Below are 20592 nucleotides of genomic sequence, written 5' to 3'. Positions count from 1 at the left end.
ATCACACATACATCTTCATGAACCCACATCATCCGCATCTGGGCTCGTGTGTTGGCAACATAGAGAACCACAGTAACCACATTAAAAAGACCCATCTCGGAGGTGCACCTAAAAAACAGGAGACAAGGGAAACAAAACACAGAGAAAAGTAAAAAAAATTCTAAACACAAAGTCATGCAGCCACTAGGCCAAAGGCCAGGCTAGTCAGGCAGTGAAACGCCTGAGTGGTCAGTCTTAGACCGCAGGTAAATGCCAGCTCAGGGCAGTTCCAAGGTTCACTCCCAAAAAGATGGAAAATAACCGAGAGTTATCTTGGACGGGGTGCTGGAGCAAAAAGAAAAAAAAAACGGTGACAAAATCCGTAGGTTGGGAGTACAGTTTGCATGAATTTAAGCAAAAAGTCAGCCAGATCCTTATCTGTAATGTCCTCCGGTATGCCCCTGACACGCACATTATTCCTCCATGATCTATCTTCCAGATCATACATCTTATCCTGGACCACAGCCATATCCTGTCTCAAAGCTTCGTTCTCATCCACTAGTGCATTTATAGTCTTGGCATATTCAGCCATCTTGCTCTCGACATGAGCAGTTCTCTCCCCCAGGGACGAGACTTCCCCTCTAATCTCTTGCAGCATGGACTGCATATCTTCCTTTAGGTAAGCACGAATGGAGGCCAGAAAGTCTCTCATGTCTCCTTTAGTAATAGGAGACAGGTTGCTGTGAGTCTCAGAAGCCCCCTTCCCCCCAGAGCCACCCAATGAGTGGGAGGAAGCTGAGGGGGAAGCCGCAGCCATTTTACCTGCAGCATGTGCAGTTTGTCCTCGGGGGAAGAAGTCCGGGAGCTTCGGCGGGGAACTGCATTTCTGCGCTCTCCCTCGGGTCATCACGTGCCCAGGACCTTCCAGGAGCCGTTGCTGTGCACAGGGAGGAGAGGTAATATAGAGTGCTGTTATTAGCCGGTTTACGTCCGGAGAAGCAGGAGCCTGTGAGTTATGTGGCCTCTCTGGTCTGCATGCAGGCCACGCCTCCGCAGGTCAGATTCTGAAGTCTTACTGCAAACCTCAGGAATCTCTGTGACATTGGGTGAATTGGTACCTGATAGTAGGCACTTTTCAGGTCCAGGGTACACATCAGGGCATTCTTGTCTATCCGATGGACTGTGGATCTGATTGACTCCATTTGGAATTTTTTGTACGTTACCCAGGCATTTAAGGGTTTCAGGTTTATAATGGTACGGGATTCTCCGGATGGGTTCGCGACGGCAAATAGGGACGAATAGTGGCCTGCCCCAATTTCTGCCCGGGGAACCGGAATTATCACCCTGGAGTTTGCCAGTTCTGCCACATCGACCCATCTGGGAGTCGTCTTAAATTCTGCGGGGAGAAATGGACCTTTCGGGGGAGGGGATGAAAATTCTATTTGGTAAACCTCTGCTATTGTTCTCAGTACCCACTAATTTTTTGTGATCTGAGACCACTGGGAAATGAATTCTCTGAGTCGACCCCCTATGTTGGTATAGTCATGTTCTTCTGGATCTAGTACGAGATCCAGAAGGGGGGGCTCTAGATCTTCCAGCTCTAGAGTGGGTGCTACCATAGGAACCCCTCTGAGAGCTCCCCTGGTATCTATAGTACTGCTGTCTTCTATATCCCCCGGGTCTACAAAAGAGCTGGTCCCTAGGTTTCTTTTCCTCTGGGAACCCTCTCTTTACATCAGATGCTTTTTCTAATATATTGTCTAATGCTGGGCCAAAGACTTTTAACCCAGAGAAGTGAAAAGCACAGAGCTTGCTTTTAGAGGCTCCGTAACCTGTCCAGGTCTTTAACCAGATGGCTCTGCGTGCCGAATTTGACAAAGAGCCATTCCGGGCAGAAATTCTAATGGATTCTGCCGATGCATTGGCTAGGAAGGCTGTGGCTGACTTCATGATCGGATGTGAATCTATAATTTCCTCCCTTGGGGTTTTATTAGTTAAGTGTTCCTCTAACTGCCCCAACCATAAAAACATAGACCTTGCTACTGAAGTAGCTGCTACGTTTGTTTCAATTAAGGCTGCTGATGTTTCCCAGGCCCGCCTTAGTAGGTTATCCGCCTTCCTATCCATGGGGTCCCTCAGACTAGACGTGTCCTCAAAGGGGATCGTTGTTTTCTTGGCCACTTTTGCCACGGGGACCTCAATTTTGGGAACTACCTCCCATTCCTTAATTTCCTCGGGGTCGAAGGGGAGATGTCTCTTAAAGTCCCGAGATATCACGCCTCCTCCCATTCCTCCAGGACCATAGCTCGCACATGGTCGTTCACAGGGAATATTACTTTCCTCTGCGCCCTAAGGCCCCCAATCATCATGTCCTGTCTGGACTGAGGTTTCTGGAACTCCTCAATCTGCATTGTGTCTCTGACCACCTGTACCAGATTGTCTGAATCATCCGAGGAAAAGAGGTATCTTTTCCCATACTCCGGTTCGCTAGTGCCCAGCTCGCCTTCCTCCTGATCCGACTCCGAGGAGTAGGAACCATCTCCTGTCTGGTTCGCTTAGCACTGGGGCCTGGACTGGCTGGCTGTGGCTGGGACAGAGTGGCCACGGAAGCCTGGACCTCCTCTTGAATCAGCGATATCATCTCCGATAGGAGGAACGGCTGTTGGCCCTTCATTACTTTGGCCATACAGGTGTCGCACAGCAACTTCTAGTGCTTGCTGGGGAGCTTAACCCTGCATAAGGGACACTTACTGTGCTTCCCTGGGTCTTTCTCCGCCTGCCTGGTCGTGGGAGTGGGCGCTGTGGGTTGTGCCTTTTCCTGCATAGTGCAAGAGATGGACAGTCAGGCTCTGATCTGGGCAGTCCAGGTCTCGGTCGGTAGGTGCTATGCGCACTTACCCCGTCCGGGTCGATTCTGCCCTGGTTCTCCATCCTTGCTGTGAGCCTCTGCAAGGTCAGGACAGGCGGGTGCTGCCTGTCTCGCTGATGCCGCGCTCTGCTCCTTCAGAGCGCCCACCGGCGTCCTGTATTTCCGGCGCTCTGACGTCACCGGAAGTGCGCCGCGGTCTCTCTGCACGCGACTTTCGGTCCCCGCGCTGCTGCCTGCGTCGGAGCGGAGAGCCTCCGCTGCGGGAGGAATCAGCTCTACCCAGGGGGCTTGTCCCTCCCCTGGTCTCTGCGGCTAAGGGACCCTCACCCAGGAGGGTTTTAGCGCCGGGGCCGCTTCACAGAAGGAAGGATTGGCAGGGCCGCCCGATCCCCCTGGACCCCTCTGGTAAGCCGACTCCTCTTGTGCGTCCTTAGATGCAGGGACAGGAAGAAACACTGAGGGAATGGGGGTGAAGACTGTTTTTAACCTCGTGTGCTCTTCCTGTCCCTGCAAGGAGGCGAGGGACATCCTCCCTGGTGCTGTCAGGAGGGACGTCCTGGAAAATGCTGCTGTTCTTCTGAATCTGGTGCAGTTTTTCTTTTGTTCATGCGCCTCTCTATTGCTGAGATATGGCCCTTTCTTCCTGGTATAGAAATCTAGTCTTGATAGCCAACTGGGCGTGATCCTCAAGTACATGCCCACAGAGAAGAGTTGAGACCACTCCCACTTGGCAAAAAAAGGGACTAAATTTATATACAGGGAATAAAGGGCCATATCTCAGAAACCGAGAGTCGCATGAACAAAAGAAAAACGCCGGATTCAGGAGAACAGCACCATGTACACCGGGTATAAAGAATACGTATTTATGGGCTCTTTAAAGAACACAATGGTGCAGTCCATAATTTCAGATACTACTTATTTGCAGACTAAAAGAGCTCCACAGAAACAATAAGCTGTGAAATCTCTGTGCAGTGCCAAAAGGGTTTATTCTTTCTATGTATCCCTTCAGCATATCAAAAGTCACAAATCATGGACTTATCTAAGATCACTGTATGATTCCTCCATCATCCCTGAATGGTGGAAGTTCACTTTTAGATTACTATCCAGGATCCATAATGAAAGTAAAACAAATTAGCAGCTGATAAATCTTTGTTATGTCATTTTACATGTGAAGGTAAACTATGAATGCTTTGCTATCAGACATAGCTGAATGTCCGGTATGTGATTCTCCATGTCTGGCCAGATGCATCATGTCCTGTATTACTGGATAACAAAGGATTGTCATGCCAAATTCCATTTAAAGGGAATTTCCATTTATTGCCCAATCTTAGGACATACCACCAATTTATGATAAGTGAGCCCACCCCTTGAGGTGCCTCCAACACACACAAAAAAAAAAAAAAAAAAAAAAAAAAGATGCAGGAGTCTGTGGAGGATCACAGCCCCTTCATCCAGGCACAGCAATGTACACACAAGTAGATATTGGTACTGTGGTGACTAGAAAAGAGTACGAGAATATTAAAAGGGATATTTCCATCTCAGACATTTATGGCATATCTACAGGTTTACCATTAGTGTCTGACAGCTGAGGGTCCCACTGAGAGGCCTGTATCTATGTCAACGCACAGCTGGCCATGTATTTGTGCATCTTTCCATTCTCATCTACATGAATTCCAAAGTATTTTTTCTCCGATGCTCCCATACAAATTAATGGCGGGCGCCAAGCATGTGCGGTCACCTCCCAATTCACCGGAATACAAGATAGATGGAGCCACAGAGGTGGGAGTCAGGTTTAGAAGACATTCATGTCATGAATTTCTGAGATTGGAATACCTCTTTAGGTCCTTTTCCAAACTTGGATGCTGAATGTTGAAATATATGAAACTGAGCCTGAATAGAGACCATGAGGTCCGGCCCAGCCCATGGGTCTCCTAATCCAAACCCAACAACCTTACATATGCACATGACTTTGTTGAGCTTGATTCAGTAGACCCATGGCAGGTCCAGACATCGTGGTTAGTGATGAGAGAGTATACAGTACTCGTTGCTCGGGTTTTCCCAAGCATGCTCGGGTGGTCTCCGAGTATTTTGGCGTGCTCGGCGACTTAGTTTTCGTCATCTCGGCTGCATGATTTGCGACTTGTAGACAGGCTGAATACATGTGGGAATTCCATAACAAACAGGCATTCCACACATGTATTCAAGCTGTCCAGCAGTGGCAAATCATGCAGCTGAGACAAAGAAATATAAATCTCCGAGCACGACAAAATACTCGGAGACCACCCAAGCAACAAGTATACTCGCTCATCACTAATTGCGGTTCATAGAAGGACCGTGAATGTCGAAAGTGTGAAACCAGCCTGATTAAAGGCCACGATGTCCAGACTGGCTCGTGGGTCTCCTGACCTGAACCCAACAAACTTAGATATGCCCATGATGTTGTTGAGCTTGGGTAAGTAGACCCATGGCCAGCCTGGACATCGTGGTTCACAAAAGGACCATGAATGTCGAAAGTGTAAAACCCGCCTAATTAAAGGCCGCGATGTCCAAACCGGCCCATGGGTCTCCTGATCCAAAACTCAATAGTCTTACATAGACACCTGAAGTCGAAGAGTTCGGGTCAGTAGACCCACAGCTGGTTCTAAGCAGGACAATGAATTTCGAAAGTGTGAAACTGAACTGGCCTAAGGAATGATCTGTCTAGGACAATGGATCTTAGAAATGACTATTGCTCGCTGTTAAAATTTAGATCTAAGGTGGATACATGGTATCGCTTTCCCAATGTCTCCAGTGGGAAAAATTAATCTTTTGAAAATAATCCTAATGCTACAACTCCTTTATTTTCTTCATAACACTCCAATTTGGATTCCTATGTCTTTCTTTCATAAAATACATGGGCTGAAACCCAGAATTAAACTTGAAACACTGTAAAGGGGAAAGGATAATGGGGGCCCAGCAGTTCCAAACGCTTGGTTATACTTCATAGCCTCGCAGCTACAGCAGTTTAAGGGCTGGGGTACAACTGACCACTGTGGAGCTTCGGGTCAGCTAATAAAGGAGGGCACTAAATGGGAGATACCACTCTTACCTCTTGAGGCCGGTTTTCTCAGGGAAAATTAGTCAACGGTTCACACTTTAAATTTGATCTATAAAATCTCGGATGGGGCAAGGACGTTCTCTGTAACAAAGGAGTCCCAAACTATTCCCCTCTGTGGCACAATTCTAAACTAAGCAAAATAGCTAAACTAGAGGGCTTCGGTGAATGGGAACGCAGAGGGATTTTGCTATAGACCCAAATAATACGTGACGGATCAATCCAAAGTTTTGATCAGATTCACTCTGGGTTTGGCATTCCACAGAGCCTTCTATCAGTATTTGCAGCTTCCAGACACAAATTAAGACTACTAAGGTAGATATCACTTATCACTATATCTTAGATTTAATCGCTACAGCATCTAATATGAAGGGCCTTATTTCCTCCATTTACAGGATATTATTACCCTTATATCTAGATAAGCATCCCATGTTAGTTAGATCAAAGTGGGAAGATGATATTGGCCCCATATCTGAAAAACAATGGAATGACTTACTAGAAACAACACCTATACTATCTATATCTGAGTCCCAAAGAATGTCCCAAATTTTCCTTATCCACAGTGTATATAAGACACCTAATATATTATTTAAAATTGGGGCTCGGACTGAAAACTCATGTCCGAGATGCCGTACGAATGGGGCCCATCTGATCCATATACTACGGGAATGTGTTGATATAGACCTCTACTGGGTGGGGGTGACCTCTCGGATTAAACAAGTATTCGGGATACACATACAGCTTGCTCCTAGGTGTGCATACTGGGTCTTCTGGGGGTGGGGGTAGATTTAAATCCCCTGTGCCTACCACCATTCTGAGAATACGGTTTCTGGCCAGGAAATTGTTACTAGTTAGACCGTAATCCCCCAACATTGGAGGAATTGAAAGCTAAAATTAATAATACCATATGCCTGGAGAGAGGTACTTACATTAAAAGGAACGCAATAAGAAAGTTTATACAGCTCTGGCAAAAATTAAGAGACCACTTTCAAATGTTCAGTTTGTCTGATTTTTCTCTTTATAGGTATATTTTTGAGTAAAATGTAAATTGTTCTTTTAGTCTACAAACTTCTGACAACATGTATCCTAATTTCCAAGCACTAAATTTAGTTTTTTGTTCTGAAAAGGAGAAATGGTTAAAATTAAAAACAAACAAACAGTGCTTTCAGACCTCAAATAATGCCAAGAAAACAAGTTCATACTCATTTAGAAACAACAATACTAATGTTTTAACTCAGGAAGAGTTCAGAAATCAATATTTTGTGAAATAACCATGATTTTTAATCACAGCGTTCATGCGTCTTGGCATGCTTGCCACCCGTCTTTCATACTGCTTCTGGTTCAAAAATGTAAGCAGTTCTTCTTTGGTTGATGGCTTGTGACTATCCATCATCCTCTTGATTACATTCCAGAGGTTTTCAATGAGGTTCAGGTCTGGAGAATGGGCTGCCCATGACAGGGTTTTGATGTGGTGGTCTCTTAATTTTTGCCAGAGCTGTAAATACATGGGAGCGGTGGCATCCGTGGACCTACTCAGAATAACTGTACTAGACCGGTTGGCTATTTCGGCTTTTTAAATATTGTATGTTGAGGACATATGGATACCAATTTTCTGTTCATAAACATGTTGTTAGTAAACATACAACCAATACTAGTTTTGGTATAATCCCTATATTTAATAATGTGTCACCAGTCTCTGAGACAATCTTTATTTGGACAAAATTGATAACTTTGTTTGGCATGGACTACCTTGGCAGGCATAGGACTATATAAACTTTAAGGGTTAAACTTGTTTATTAAGTTTATTGTGTTTGTACTATAATGTATGATGTATGTAATTGTTTATAAAATCAAATAATCAATAAAAATGAGCTGATTTAAAAACAAAAATGGCAACTGCTCTCCTAAGCCAGAAATTTGCTGAGATCAGTTGTCTATCCTCTTCACCCCTGCATTTTCAGTAAGTGGTCCAGTAAGTGGTCCAGTTTTTGGAAATGGGCACTCCATCTTAACATATCTTATTGATGGGGTATAGCCATACCGTGTGCTTTGATTGGACTGTTCTGTTGGGTAACATTGCCTGTGCCGCTCTTGCCCAATTCCACACATGGCTCCCATCCTTCTCCAAACCTGGAATATAACATTATAGGACATGACATCAAGTTCTTGTATTTTTAGCGTTTCAGACGAAGGTCAACCAATCATAACGCAGCTACTTAAAGACCCAAATTAATACAAGGAAATGTGAGCAGTGAGTGATGTGAAGCAATCAGATTGGTAATGTCAAGCGCGAGATTTACACCCCGCAGTTAAAGCCGGCAGTCTCCCTGTCTGGCTCCAGGGCTCCAGGTATTGATAAATCCTTCCCTCCGGCTCCTTCCAATAGGAATAATACGAATAATGCATTCCTGGTAAGACGGCATTAAGTCATGTTGTAATGTCATTGCTCTTGTTGATCCCTTTTCCTAAAGTGAATTTCGAAGCTGGGGCGGCGGGGTCTGGATCCTCTCCAGGTAATTACTGGTAAAAGGTTGGACGCTTTTTTGCCCTGTTATCCAAATGGCATGTGTGTAATCAGCGAAAGCCCCCGCCGGCTTTGAACTTGTTCTTTAAAGATTATATAGGCCTGATTAGATTGCGCGGAAATAACCCCCCAAAACAATCTGATTACTTACACCCTATGTGGGATTTCTAGAACCTTTTTTTTTTCTCATTTCTTAATTGGACCTAAAGACTTGTAAGGATGGGCCCCACCAAGCCTCCTGGCCTAATTCTGATGCAGAACGGGTGCTATTATTGTGCCTCTGTTTAGCGGGCGAACAGCTGATTGTACAGTATGGCTGAAGGATTCCAGATAGATATAGATTATATATAAATTTTTTATATATATATATATATATATATATATATATATATATATATATATATACATACACACACATAAATATACTGGCTGAAGAGCCTGGCGCTGCCCAGGCATAGTAACTAACTGTGGTTAGTTATAGCAAATTATAATTATCCTCTATCCCATAGTCCCGTGCCCATATACCCATCATACATATCCACAATCCCATAGGCTCGGGGTCCAGACGCGTGACTGTGCCAAATTTTGTGGCTGTAGCTGCGACGGTGCGGATGCCTATCCCGGACATACACACACACACACACACACACACACTTTGAGCTTTATATATTAGATATATCTTATATATACACTTGCACTAGGCCGGATTCCCTCTGCCTTCCATTGATTGTTAATTTTGCAGTGCCTGTAGGGAGGGCATCTGGTCACAATGCTCACCTACAAAGGTGATGGTACCATTTGATCCCCATGGGGGGCATTTGTGAAAACTAATGTTTTTTTTTCTCCTAAAATTTACTATACCCTACATGTCTAAAATCATCTAAATAATGCCACCACACAATGGAAAAACATGATTATACACTAACCAAATAATATTGCAATACAGTACTCTAATAGTTGTGCTATACAGTGCCAAAATCATAGCAGTGCCATAAAGCGTCTGTATAATACTGCCATACATTAACCAAATTATACTGCAATACATTACCCAAATAGTTGAGCTATACAGTGCCCAAATCACAGCAGCGCCATAATGTTCCTGTATAATACTGCCAAACAGTAGCCAAATACTGCAATACAGTGCTCAATAGTTGTGTTATACAGTGCCCATATTCCAGTAATGCCAATGCCCAAATCACAGCAGTGCCATAAGGTGCCTGTAAAATATTGCCATACAGTAGCCAAATACTGCAATACTGCAATCAATAGTTGTGACGTACAGTGCTCAAATCTGAGTAAAGCTATAGTGTCCAAATACCAATGCCGTACACTGCACCAATCACAGCACTGCCAAAAAGTATCCATATAATCCTCCCATACATTGTACACACATTGTCATAAAGTGCCCAAATAATGGTAGTGACATACAATGCCCAAATAGCATTGCCAAACTATGCTCAAGTAACTGTAGTGCCATACAGTAATCAAATAATAGTTGTGGAATACAGTGCTGAAACAAAATTGCCCTACAATGCCCAAATAATACTACAATACAGTACTCAAATAACACTTGTGACACACAATGCTCAAATAATTCTACAATATAGTGCCCAAATAGTTGTGCTATACAGTGCCCAAATCACAGTAATGCCATACAATTCCCATATCAGAGCAGTGCTTCAAAGTGCCTGTACAGAATAATACTGTGATACAGTAACCAAATACTGCAATACAGTACTCAAATAGTTGTGACGGACAGTGTCCAAATCTCGGTAATGCCATACAATGTCCATATACAATTGCAGTACAGACCCAAATCACAGCAGTGCCATAAAGTGCCCATATAATTCCCCTCATACAGTGTACACACATAGCCAAACAGTGCCCAAATAGCATTGCTCTATAGTACCCAAGTAACAGTAGTGCCATACAGTGCTCAAATAACCATAGTGCCACACAGTATCTAAATCAAATATCACGGTACAATCTAACCCAGTCCTGTTGAACTCTGTGGTCCCCGATGTTGGTTTTCTGGTGGCTCCTGCGGCTATGGCTGGAAAGCAGTTGGGGAAAATCTAAGAGCAGATAAATGGCCCCAAATCAGAATAGAAATATGTTCCCTGCCAGATCTGTGCTCTCAGCACTGTACCCCCCCCATTGCTCAGGATCAGACTGACTGAAGCCGCAGAATGACATGTGCACAACAAATAAACCTTGGAGGTGAAGGCCTCTTAGTTGCCCTAGAATCAGTTCTGTCCATGGGCTTCCAACAGCCACAGAACTGACGACAGCAGATGAAGGGAATACAAGCACAATGGTTAATGACTCCAATCCCGTGATGAGCGGTTGAGGACAATTACACTCTGACTCGCAGAATGATTTTTCTACCTCTAATGGAGACAAGTAGTCACTTAAGGGCCGTGTGATCTGCCATTTCTTAAGCAGTGCTGTATCCCAAAAGTGCCCGCTCAGCAACATCTGACAATAAGGGGGCAGACGTTTTTCAAGTCGGCGTACATTTAACTACTTCCCTGCTGGCTAGGACTGTCCCACACTTGCCTGGTTGGCAGTGGGAAAAAAAGAAAGAAGACAAATGTATAAGCGCTCAGTGATGTCACAGCATTTTATACAGTGAGCCCAATTATGACCCCTGGTAATATTGTTATACTAATCCAGAAACTTTGCAGTTCCCCTTCTGAGCCTCATATTCAACTGACACTTCATGTTCTCTAGAGATCACTTCTCAGCAGTCTCATTATCATGAGAAACAGGAATACAATGACTGAAATCACCTCTATATACAGCAAATAACACAGGATCCACCATTCACAATAGGTGATGTCACAACTCACCTCCTTCTCCTGTACAATGACTGATAATACTTCTATACACAGTAGGTAACCCAGGATCCACCATTCACAATAGATGATGTCACAGCTCACCTCCTCACCCTGTACAATGACTGAAATCACCTCTATAAAGCAAATAACAGGATCCACCATTCACGATAAGTGATATCACAGCTCACCTCTTCCCCCTATACAATGACCTTCTCCACACTATTCCTGACTCTTAGAACCTACCGATCATTTTCCCTTTCTTGACTATGGCTGCTAATTTGGTTTCTTCGCTTTTTAGGAGAAGTGGATTTCAGCTCCGGATTCTGTAAGAAAACCATAACTTAGTTACTCCGTCTGGAAGGCAAATGCTGGAGAACAAACACTAAAGGTGTCTATCACGGGACTCATCAGTCTTAACCTCTGACTCACCATCCTGTGTTTGCAGAAGTCTGACTTATCACAAGTATTACCTGCTGATTATTATTCCTCAGCATCTCATCCAGGCACCTCTGAGCCGCCTTAGCCTCCCTTTTTGCTTTCAGCCTCAGTTCAGCCAAGTCCTTTTCTTTTTGCTGAAGTTGAGCCTAATGAATAAGAAATACATAAAAATGTTTCATTTAAAGTAGCTAAAACTATAATGATGAAAGTTATCAGATCACCTTAGGACTCTTCATCAGACAGAGTGGTACCCATCACAGACCGTATGGGTTGCAGGTGCCCAGCTCTGCCTGACTGACAGTATCATAGGATATGATACCTAAAGGTGCCACACTACATACACATTTTTTCACAACTTTATATGTATACAGCAACGAGCAGTGAGCTCCCCCTAGTGGTGGCTGGAGACACCCAAAATTACATCATGCAGAAAACTATATCTCCAGTAAGAAATGACCTCAAGCTGCAATGCAATCGTGGACTGTGAGTTTAGGAAAGGTGCAGTATACTTAGTAAAGATAGATATGTCCAAATTCCCTTTAAAAGGGGTTGTCCAGACTAACATTGATGACATATCCTTAGGATATGCCATAAATATCGGATCATTGGGGTCTGACACCCATGTTTAGCTGTTTGTTGGTCAAACAGCAGCTGAAAGTACACATTGTACATAGCGGTACCACCACTGCTCCATATACTGTGTAGTCGCAGCTCAGCTCCATGTTAACATATGTTACCTGGATCCATACACTTGGTGCTGGATGAGTTTTCAGGTAGTTGGCATCCATGCTGCTACCATGCACCACCTTCCAGCCCTATCTAAGACTGAGAAACCCAGCTCTGCTACACTGTTGGGTGATTCAATTACACCACTGGTCAGCATGGTATTGAACTTCGTGCAACTCCCAGCTCCACATCGCTGGGTTAGCTTTGCCTTTTACTCTGGTACAAACAGTCTACCATACCATTGTGTCAGCTCTGTCCTGGACCCCATTATAAACCTAGATCTGCTACATCACAGTCAAATCCGTGTTGGATTCTGTGAAAAACCCAGCTCTGTTAACTTCTGATGCTCTGCTGGGTAACTCTGCAATATCGTTGTGCAACTCTACTCTGTTTCACTGGTTCTCCATTGCAGAGTTAACTCTGCTACCTTGTCGGACCACCTCCATCTTTTAAGCTATTGAACAACTCAGTTCTACTTCATCGGCAAGCCTCCTCTGCTCCCTTGTTGATTACAACTCTAACGTCTGTTGCCATAAACTCAATTCTAGTTCATCAGATCCCACTTGCTCCTCGTTTCTATTATGACACTGCCCTTCACCTGTTCCTCCTGCATAACAAGTGCTCATCCGGACCAAGGGCTGCAAGGATCGACCTCATCAGGTGAGAAATAACACTTCAATAGGCGCCGAGCTGCAGTACCTGACAATGGCCACTACACAGGAGATGGAGCTGTGGTATTTTGGTTTTGCACACTGTGTACTTTTTATGGAATATTCTAACAGCTGATCAGTGGGAGCACTGGGTGTTGGACCCCCACTAATCTTAATACACCCCACAAACCCTTTTGGAAACCTCTGACAAACTTACTTTTATTTTGCTTGCCATTTCCAACCGCATTTCTGGAGAGAATTCCCCATAATGTGGTTTACCTCGCTTTCCTTTATCTGCAAACAAAACACATTGTATGTTTGTATGTTGTTAGGAGATGGCACTAATTGTTCAATGAATGGGAGGTAGAACCGTTATGAACCCTTCCAAAGTGGCAGGCGGCAAAGCATCTTACCACTAAGTCTACACTTACCATTCTTGTGAATATCTTCAAATTGTTCCAAATTAGCAAGTCATGCCCTTTCTGGTGCCCTTTTTCAATGCATTCAAGAAAGTGGTAAAGAGCTCTGTTCTTGGGATCTCTGGGAGTCGAGGCAGTAAAGCCTCTCATCAACAGTAAAGGTAAATTCATATTCTGACAGTTCTTCTGGTGATGTATTCATGTTCTGATGGTAGTTTTTTTGATGTGTTTGTGTACTGATGATGGTTCTGGTGCTATATTACAGTACTGCTGATGGTTCTGATGCTGTATTCCTGTACTGATGGTGCAGTATTCCTGTATGGACGGTGGTTCTGGTGCAGTAGTCATGTAAGTACCATTCTCATTGTTTTGAGAATTGGTTCAGTATGGCCATTGGACCAAAAAAAGATGTGCAACACTTATATAGTGGATACAATCGCTGATTCAGAACTGCAGCACATTACTCCTTTATATAATAAATATATATATATATATATATATATATATATATATATATATATACTGTATATATTTTCTACATTGGCCCCGTACTGTTCATACCTGCGCAGCTACGGAGAACAAGATGATAAACGCCTCGATTATTAACAATTTGCAGAATTTATTTACCATTATTCCAGTTGAATAAATGGAAGATTAGAGATTAATTTTTCAGCCCACGGTAAGGCCAAAAGTCAATAATCAGCTTACATCCGCGCCCGGCATTGCCTGCTTAGTAAATCAGCACAAATCGTATTGCTACCCAGATGCAGGAGAAGCTGGAGATTACTCAAAAAAACGGGAGCACTGAGCGACCTTACCTTTAATACGAGAAGGGGGGGTTAGGCAGACAGCTTGTACACTGCTTTATAGTTAATAGGGATGACGGCGGCAGAGCAATTAGCAGCTTTATAGGAATGAATTCCTTTAATGCTGAATTATCTCTGGGGACAATATTTATGCTAGGTATTTTTCACGCTTTTAGTGTTCAGACATGTGTTGTAAGCCCTGAGAGTGGTGTTAATGTCGTGGAATCCTGGTGGACCATGTCCGGGTGCCCACCGTCCTTCTCTCGCAATAAGATTATGGGGGGACGATGGGTTGCCATTTCAGGTAGGTGTTGGCAAAAGGCCTCATTGCGGCCATCTTGGTACACCTCTGCATACCAACCACAGGTTAGGCTTTCTTTGAGACTCTAATATATGTTTAAGCATATCTGGCATGGCCGTAATCATATAAGTTCAATTTCAGAAAATGTAAAGATATTAACCTACATAGTGAGCAAAACACCCCAAAGCAAAACAAATTCAAACAGCGCCACCCCGTGCAATAGGCTGAGTGTGGTATTGTAGCTCAGCATTGCTGAAATAAATATGGTGAGTTCCAATACCAAATAAAGCCTAGAGTAGCACTGTCTGGAAAAAAAAAATGCATACCATTTTTTCAATAGGTCTCTATGAAGTCAGCCAATTCAAAAAAGTCAGCTCTTACATATTAAGCTGCCTGAAATTAAATTTTTCTTTGGAGGTTCTCAAGACTGGTGGGTGACACCATGGAGGCTTGGATTATTATAGAAAACTAATATGAAATGACTGATAACAGAACAGATGCTTGTATTTTCTGCATATCAAAGGCAGAGCTGGTTAAATAGCTCACAGCTATTCCTCTGTTGCCCCCCTCCCCACATAAACATCCATGCTCAATTTTTTGCTTTTCTGAGAACAAAAAGATAAGACAATGAAATTTTACATGCCCATTCCTTCTTTATCTTGACATCCCCAATTGGGGAAAGTTGGGAGGCCCAATACCCATGAGATAGTTAGCCAGTCCTACTATGTGTCAGTTTTGCTCTAACTGTCACTTATTCCAGTAAAGACTTCAAGGAGTTAATACTTTACATGAAATGGCTAATACCAGGGAATAGTAGATTGAACATCTTCTATAAACTCCAGTATCGTTACCTTCTGCCATTTGTAAAGCAACATCTTTACCTTCTGTCAGTTGCAAACCAGCATGTTTACCCTTCCGACACTTGTAAAGCACCATCTTTAACGTCTGCCAGTTGTAAAGCACCATCCTTACCATCTGCCAGTTGCAAAGCACCATCTTTACCTTCTGTCAGTTGCAAAGCACCATTTTTACTCTTCTGCTACTTGTAAAGCACAATCTTTACACATACTGCCAGTTGTAAAGCACCATCCTTACCTTCTGCCAGTTGTAAAGCACCATCTTTACATTCTACCAGTTGTAAAGCACCATATTTACATTCTACCAGTTGTAAAGCACCATCTTTACATTCTACCAGTTGTAAAGCACCATCTTTACCTTCTGACAGTTGTAAAGCACCATCTTTTTGTGAAGCACCATCTCTGCCATTCCGTCGCTTGTAAAGCACCATCTTTACAAGTAGCAGAAGGTAAGGATAGTGCTTTACAAGTGGCGGAAGGTAAAGATGGTGCTTTACAAGCGACGGAATGGCAGAGATGGTGCTTCACAAAAAGATGGTGCTTTACAACTGTCAGAAGGTAAAGATGGTGCTTTACAACTGGTAGAATGTAAAGATGGTGCTTTACAACTGGTAGAATGTAAAGATGGTGCTTTACAACTGGTAGAATGTAAAGATGGTGCTTTACAAATGGTGGAATGAAAAAATGGTGCTTTACAACTGACAGAAGGTAAAGATTTTGCTTTACAAATGGCGGAAAGTAAAGATTGTACTTTACAAGTAGCAGAAGGTAAGGATAGTGCTTTACAAGTGGCGGAAGGTAAAGTACAATCTTTACTTTCCGCCATTTGTAAAGCAAAATCTTTACCTTCTGTCAGTTGTAAAGCACCATTTTTTCATTCCACCATTTGTAAAGCACCATCTTTACATTCTACCAGTTGTAAAGCACCATCTTTACATTCTACCAGTTGTAAAGCACCATCTTTACATTCTACCAGTTGTAAAGCACCATCTTTACATTCTACCAGTTGTAAACCACCATCTTTACCTTCTGACAGTTGTAAAGCACTATCTTTGCCATTCCACCACTTATAAAAGCACCATCTTTACCTTCCGACACTTGTAAAGCACTATCCTTACCGTCTGCTACTTGTAAAGTACAATCTTTTTTGTGATATGTACTTTCAAAGATATAGAGCTTGACAATGCTTCTATTCACCTGTTTAATAATTCATTATCTAAGCAATAACTCAGACCTGTGAAACTAAATTGTATAAACAATTTAATGTGTGAATTGCTATTTACTTATAATTATTTTGGCAAAATGCATGTGTATTATTGTTTTGGTGTATGCATAAATGTACATGGGGTTTCTCTTTCTTGGTTAATAAACGAATTAAAAAAAAAAAAAAGTACAATTTTTACTTTCTGCCATTTCTAAAGCACCATCTTTTTGTGAAGCACCATCTTTGCCATTCCGCCACTTGTAAAGCACCATCTTTACCTTCCGCCACTTGTAAAGCACTATCCTTACCTTCTGCTACTTGTAAAGTACAATCTTTACTTTCCGCCATTTGTAAAGCAAAATCTTTACCTTCTGTCAGTTGTAAAGCACTATTTTTTCCTTCTGCCAGTTGCAAAGCACCATCTTTACTTTTTTGCCAACTATGTAACATCCCAGGTCCAAATTGGCACCACAGCGCTACCCCAGATAAAAAGTAATCTTACTGCTGTATGGAGATGATGTAGCTTTCCGAAGTGATGGCGTTTTTCTCTTGGGTGATGACAATGATGTTTCCTTCAGGAGTTTAGGGCTGCTTATATCTGATGCTCTAGGAGGGCTGGAAGTGATCAAATAAATACAATGAAATATAGATCACTACATAAAATCTGATGATATGCTGCTCAAAATTATCAGGCCTGGTAGGGCCAGCACAGTAAGGTTAAAAGTGTTTAAAAAAAAAATGAAAAAAAAACCACAGGAAAATGGAAGAAGGGGAGGAGGGGATGCAGCCGCAGCTTCTCTCCCTCAGTATTTCGCTGACACAGCAAGGTAGGGAGACATGTGATTGGCTCAGAGATCACGGAATGACTCTTGCGTCAGTCAGGGATGTCCTGAAGATCTCCAAAAAAAAATGCCCACTAGGATTGGTTTAGTGGAGGATTGGTTTAGAGCTCAGCTACAGCTCCCCCTTTCTTCTGAGTAGGCCATTGCCCTTCTTGTCTCATACATGGAGTTATACACATGTGTAGGCACGAAGCACACAAGAGACGTAGCTGCAGCCGGTGACCGGAGGTGGACAACCAGTTGCCATTACTGTGTAATAAATCTTAGTGACAGATCCGGGTGCAATCATATTTATACCAAGATCGGGGCAAAACAATTACTTTACATTAATCTTTGCCGTGGCACAGGTTAAATCACTCTAATCCTCACGAGAAAAGGAGATCAGAGGAGATTTCAGCATGTACTTATATTATTCAAATAATCAATTTACGCAGCTTCCCCCACAACCGACAACCATATGTCTGGAACCGGGCAGAACGAGGCCCTGCATGGAGAATATAGCACATTTTTCACTTTCTTAAGCAAGAAAAATAAACTAATGAAGACAACAACATCCTGCAATAATACGGGCACGTCCCAAACCATTGTGTGACACCTCTGTGTATTGTACAGGAAGTTGGTGTGGATTTTCAGTGAAGAATTTTCACTCTAAAGCTGTATATATATAGAATATATATATATATATATATATATATATATATATATATATATATACATACATACACACACACACACACACACACACACAGTGACTTACGAAAGTATCCACCTCCATGGCTTTTTACCTATTTATTACACTATAACCTGTTTTTAAAAATTTTTGTAATCTAATTTGTGTGTGATGCATCAGCACTAAATAGCCTAAGTTGGAGAAGTGAGCAAAATATAGGTAAAAATTAAATTTATGGGGTCAAATAACTAAAAATGGTCATGTGCATATGTATTCACCCCTTTTGCTATGAAGCCCCTAAAAAAGTTTCTGGTGCAAGCAATTCCTTAAGCCCCATACTTAGATTGCAAACAGGGGGAATGTCCTGTCACTAAGTGTCACATGTTTTTCAGCGTATACACTTTATCTTTTCTGAAAGGCCACAGAGGCTGCAACACCATTTACAAGAGGCACCACTAACCAAACACCATGAAGACCAAGGAGATCGCCAAACAAGCCAGGGACAAAGTTGTTGAGTGCAAGTCAGGGTTGGGTTATAAAAAAAAATATCCCACTCTCTGATCATCCCCCAGAGCACCATCAAATCCATTATCATCAAATGGAAAGAACATAGTACCACAACAAACCTACCAAGAGAGGGCGCTCACCAAAACTCTCAGCCTGGGCAAAGAGGGCTTTAATCAGAAAGGCAGCACAGAGGCCAAAGGTAACACTAGAGTTCCCAAGCAGAGACTGGAGTATCTGTCCATACGACAACAATAAGCCATACACTCCATAATGCTGGCCTTTATGGAAGAGTGTGAAGAAAAACACCTTTACTTAAAACAATTATAAGGCTCGCTTTGAGTTTGCCAAAACACATGAGGGAGACTCCCCAAATGTATGGCGGAAAGTACTGTGGTCAGATGAGACCAAAATTGTACTTTTTGGCCATCAAGGTAAACGTTATGTCTGTCATCAGACCAACACAGCTCATCATTCCAAGAACACCATCCCCACAGTGAAACATGAAGGTGGCAGCATCATGCTGTGGGGATGTTTTTCAGGAGATGAGACAGGTAAAATGAGGAAGATGGATAGTATGAAATACAGGGATATGCTTGAACAAAACCTGTTTCAGTCTGTCAATCATTTGAGACTGGGACGGAGGTTCACCTTCCAATAAGACAATGACCCAAAGCATACTGCTAAAGCAACACTCGGTTGGTTTAAGGGGAAAGGTGTAAATGTTTTGAAGTGGCCTAGTCATAGCCCAGACCTTAATCCAATTGAGAATCTGTGGTCAGACTTGAAGATTGCTGTTCATCAGAGGAAACCATCTAACATGAAGGAGCTGGAGCCGTTTTGCCTTGAGGATTTTGCAAAACTCTCAGTGGCAAGATGTGGAAAGCTCATAGAGATTCATCCAAAGTGACTTGCAGCTGTAACTGCTGCAAAAGGAAGCTGTACAAATACTGGTCTTTAGGGAGGTGAATAGTTATACACACTGAAGTTTTCAGTTTTGTCCGATTTGTTGTTTGCTTCACAATAAAAAGAAAAACAAATGTTCACAGCTGTAGGCATATTCTCTACATGAACTGATGCAAACCCTAAAAAAGCAAACAGTGAAATTCCAGGTTGTGAGGTAGAAAAACACAAAAAATGTTAAGGGTATGAATACTTTTGCAAGCTACTGTGTGCCATGATTGTAATTTTGATTTGTGCTTGTTGTCACCCACAAAGCTCTCCACAGTGCAGCACCCCCCTACATCTCCTCCCTCATTTCTGTCTATCGGCCTAACCCACCGCTGCGCTCTGCAAACGACTTTCGACTAACCTCTCCACTTATCCATACCTCCCACTCCCGACTCCAAGACTTCTCCCGTGCTGCTCCTATCCTCTGCAATGCTCTACCCCAAGAAATCAGGACTATGCACAATTTGCATAGTTTCAGGCGCTCCCTCAAAACACATTTGTTCAGAGCGGCCTATCACGTTCACTAATCACAGTCATTCTCTGTGTAAGTGTGCGTGTGTAGCCCATTCACTATCCCCATCCATTCCTTACTCCCTCAAGATGGCTGGACCATCATTGTAAATACACACCTGTACTTTGTATCTCCCCCAACTCATTGTAGATTGTAAGCTCTCACGAGCAGGGGCGGCTTATTTTGCTTTAATTATTGTATTGTTAACGTTGTTACTTATGACTTATGTTTGGAACTGTTAAACTGTAAAGTGCTGCGGAATATGTTGGCGCTTTATAAATAAAGATTATTGTTTGTACTAAACATATCCTACAAAAAAACTGACATATACATAAGTATACACACATAGAAAATATATATATATATATATATATATATATATATATATATATATATATATATATATA

At 42.7% G+C, this 20592-nt stretch overlaps 1 protein-coding gene across 1 annotated transcript in view; it reads right to left on the bottom strand.

Moving 5' to 3' along the window:
• Nucleotides 1–20592, bottom strand: part of CCDC187 (coiled-coil domain containing 187) — a 186210-nt gene that overhangs the window by 63034 nt on the left and 102584 nt on the right. The window contains exons 15-19 of the mRNA XM_073541044.1: nt 17210–17322; nt 13338–13414; nt 11777–11890; nt 11550–11629; nt 7984–8072 (exon numbers count right to left, since the gene is read on the bottom strand). Of these exons, the coding sequence (XP_073397145.1) occupies nt 7984–8072; nt 11550–11629; nt 11777–11890; nt 13338–13414; nt 17210–17322 (473 nt within the window). The remainder of the gene's footprint in view (nt 1–7983; nt 8073–11549; nt 11630–11776; nt 11891–13337; nt 13415–17209; nt 17323–20592) is intronic.

The sequence above is a fragment of the Dendrobates tinctorius genome, unplaced genomic scaffold (assembly GCF_039654945.1).
Source record: "Dendrobates tinctorius isolate UK_male_01 unplaced genomic scaffold, ASM3965494v1 ptg000120l, whole genome shotgun sequence".
NCBI lineage: Eukaryota > Metazoa > Chordata > Amphibia > Anura > Dendrobatidae > Dendrobates > Dendrobates tinctorius.
This window is presented reverse-complemented; position numbering and strand designations above follow the sequence as displayed.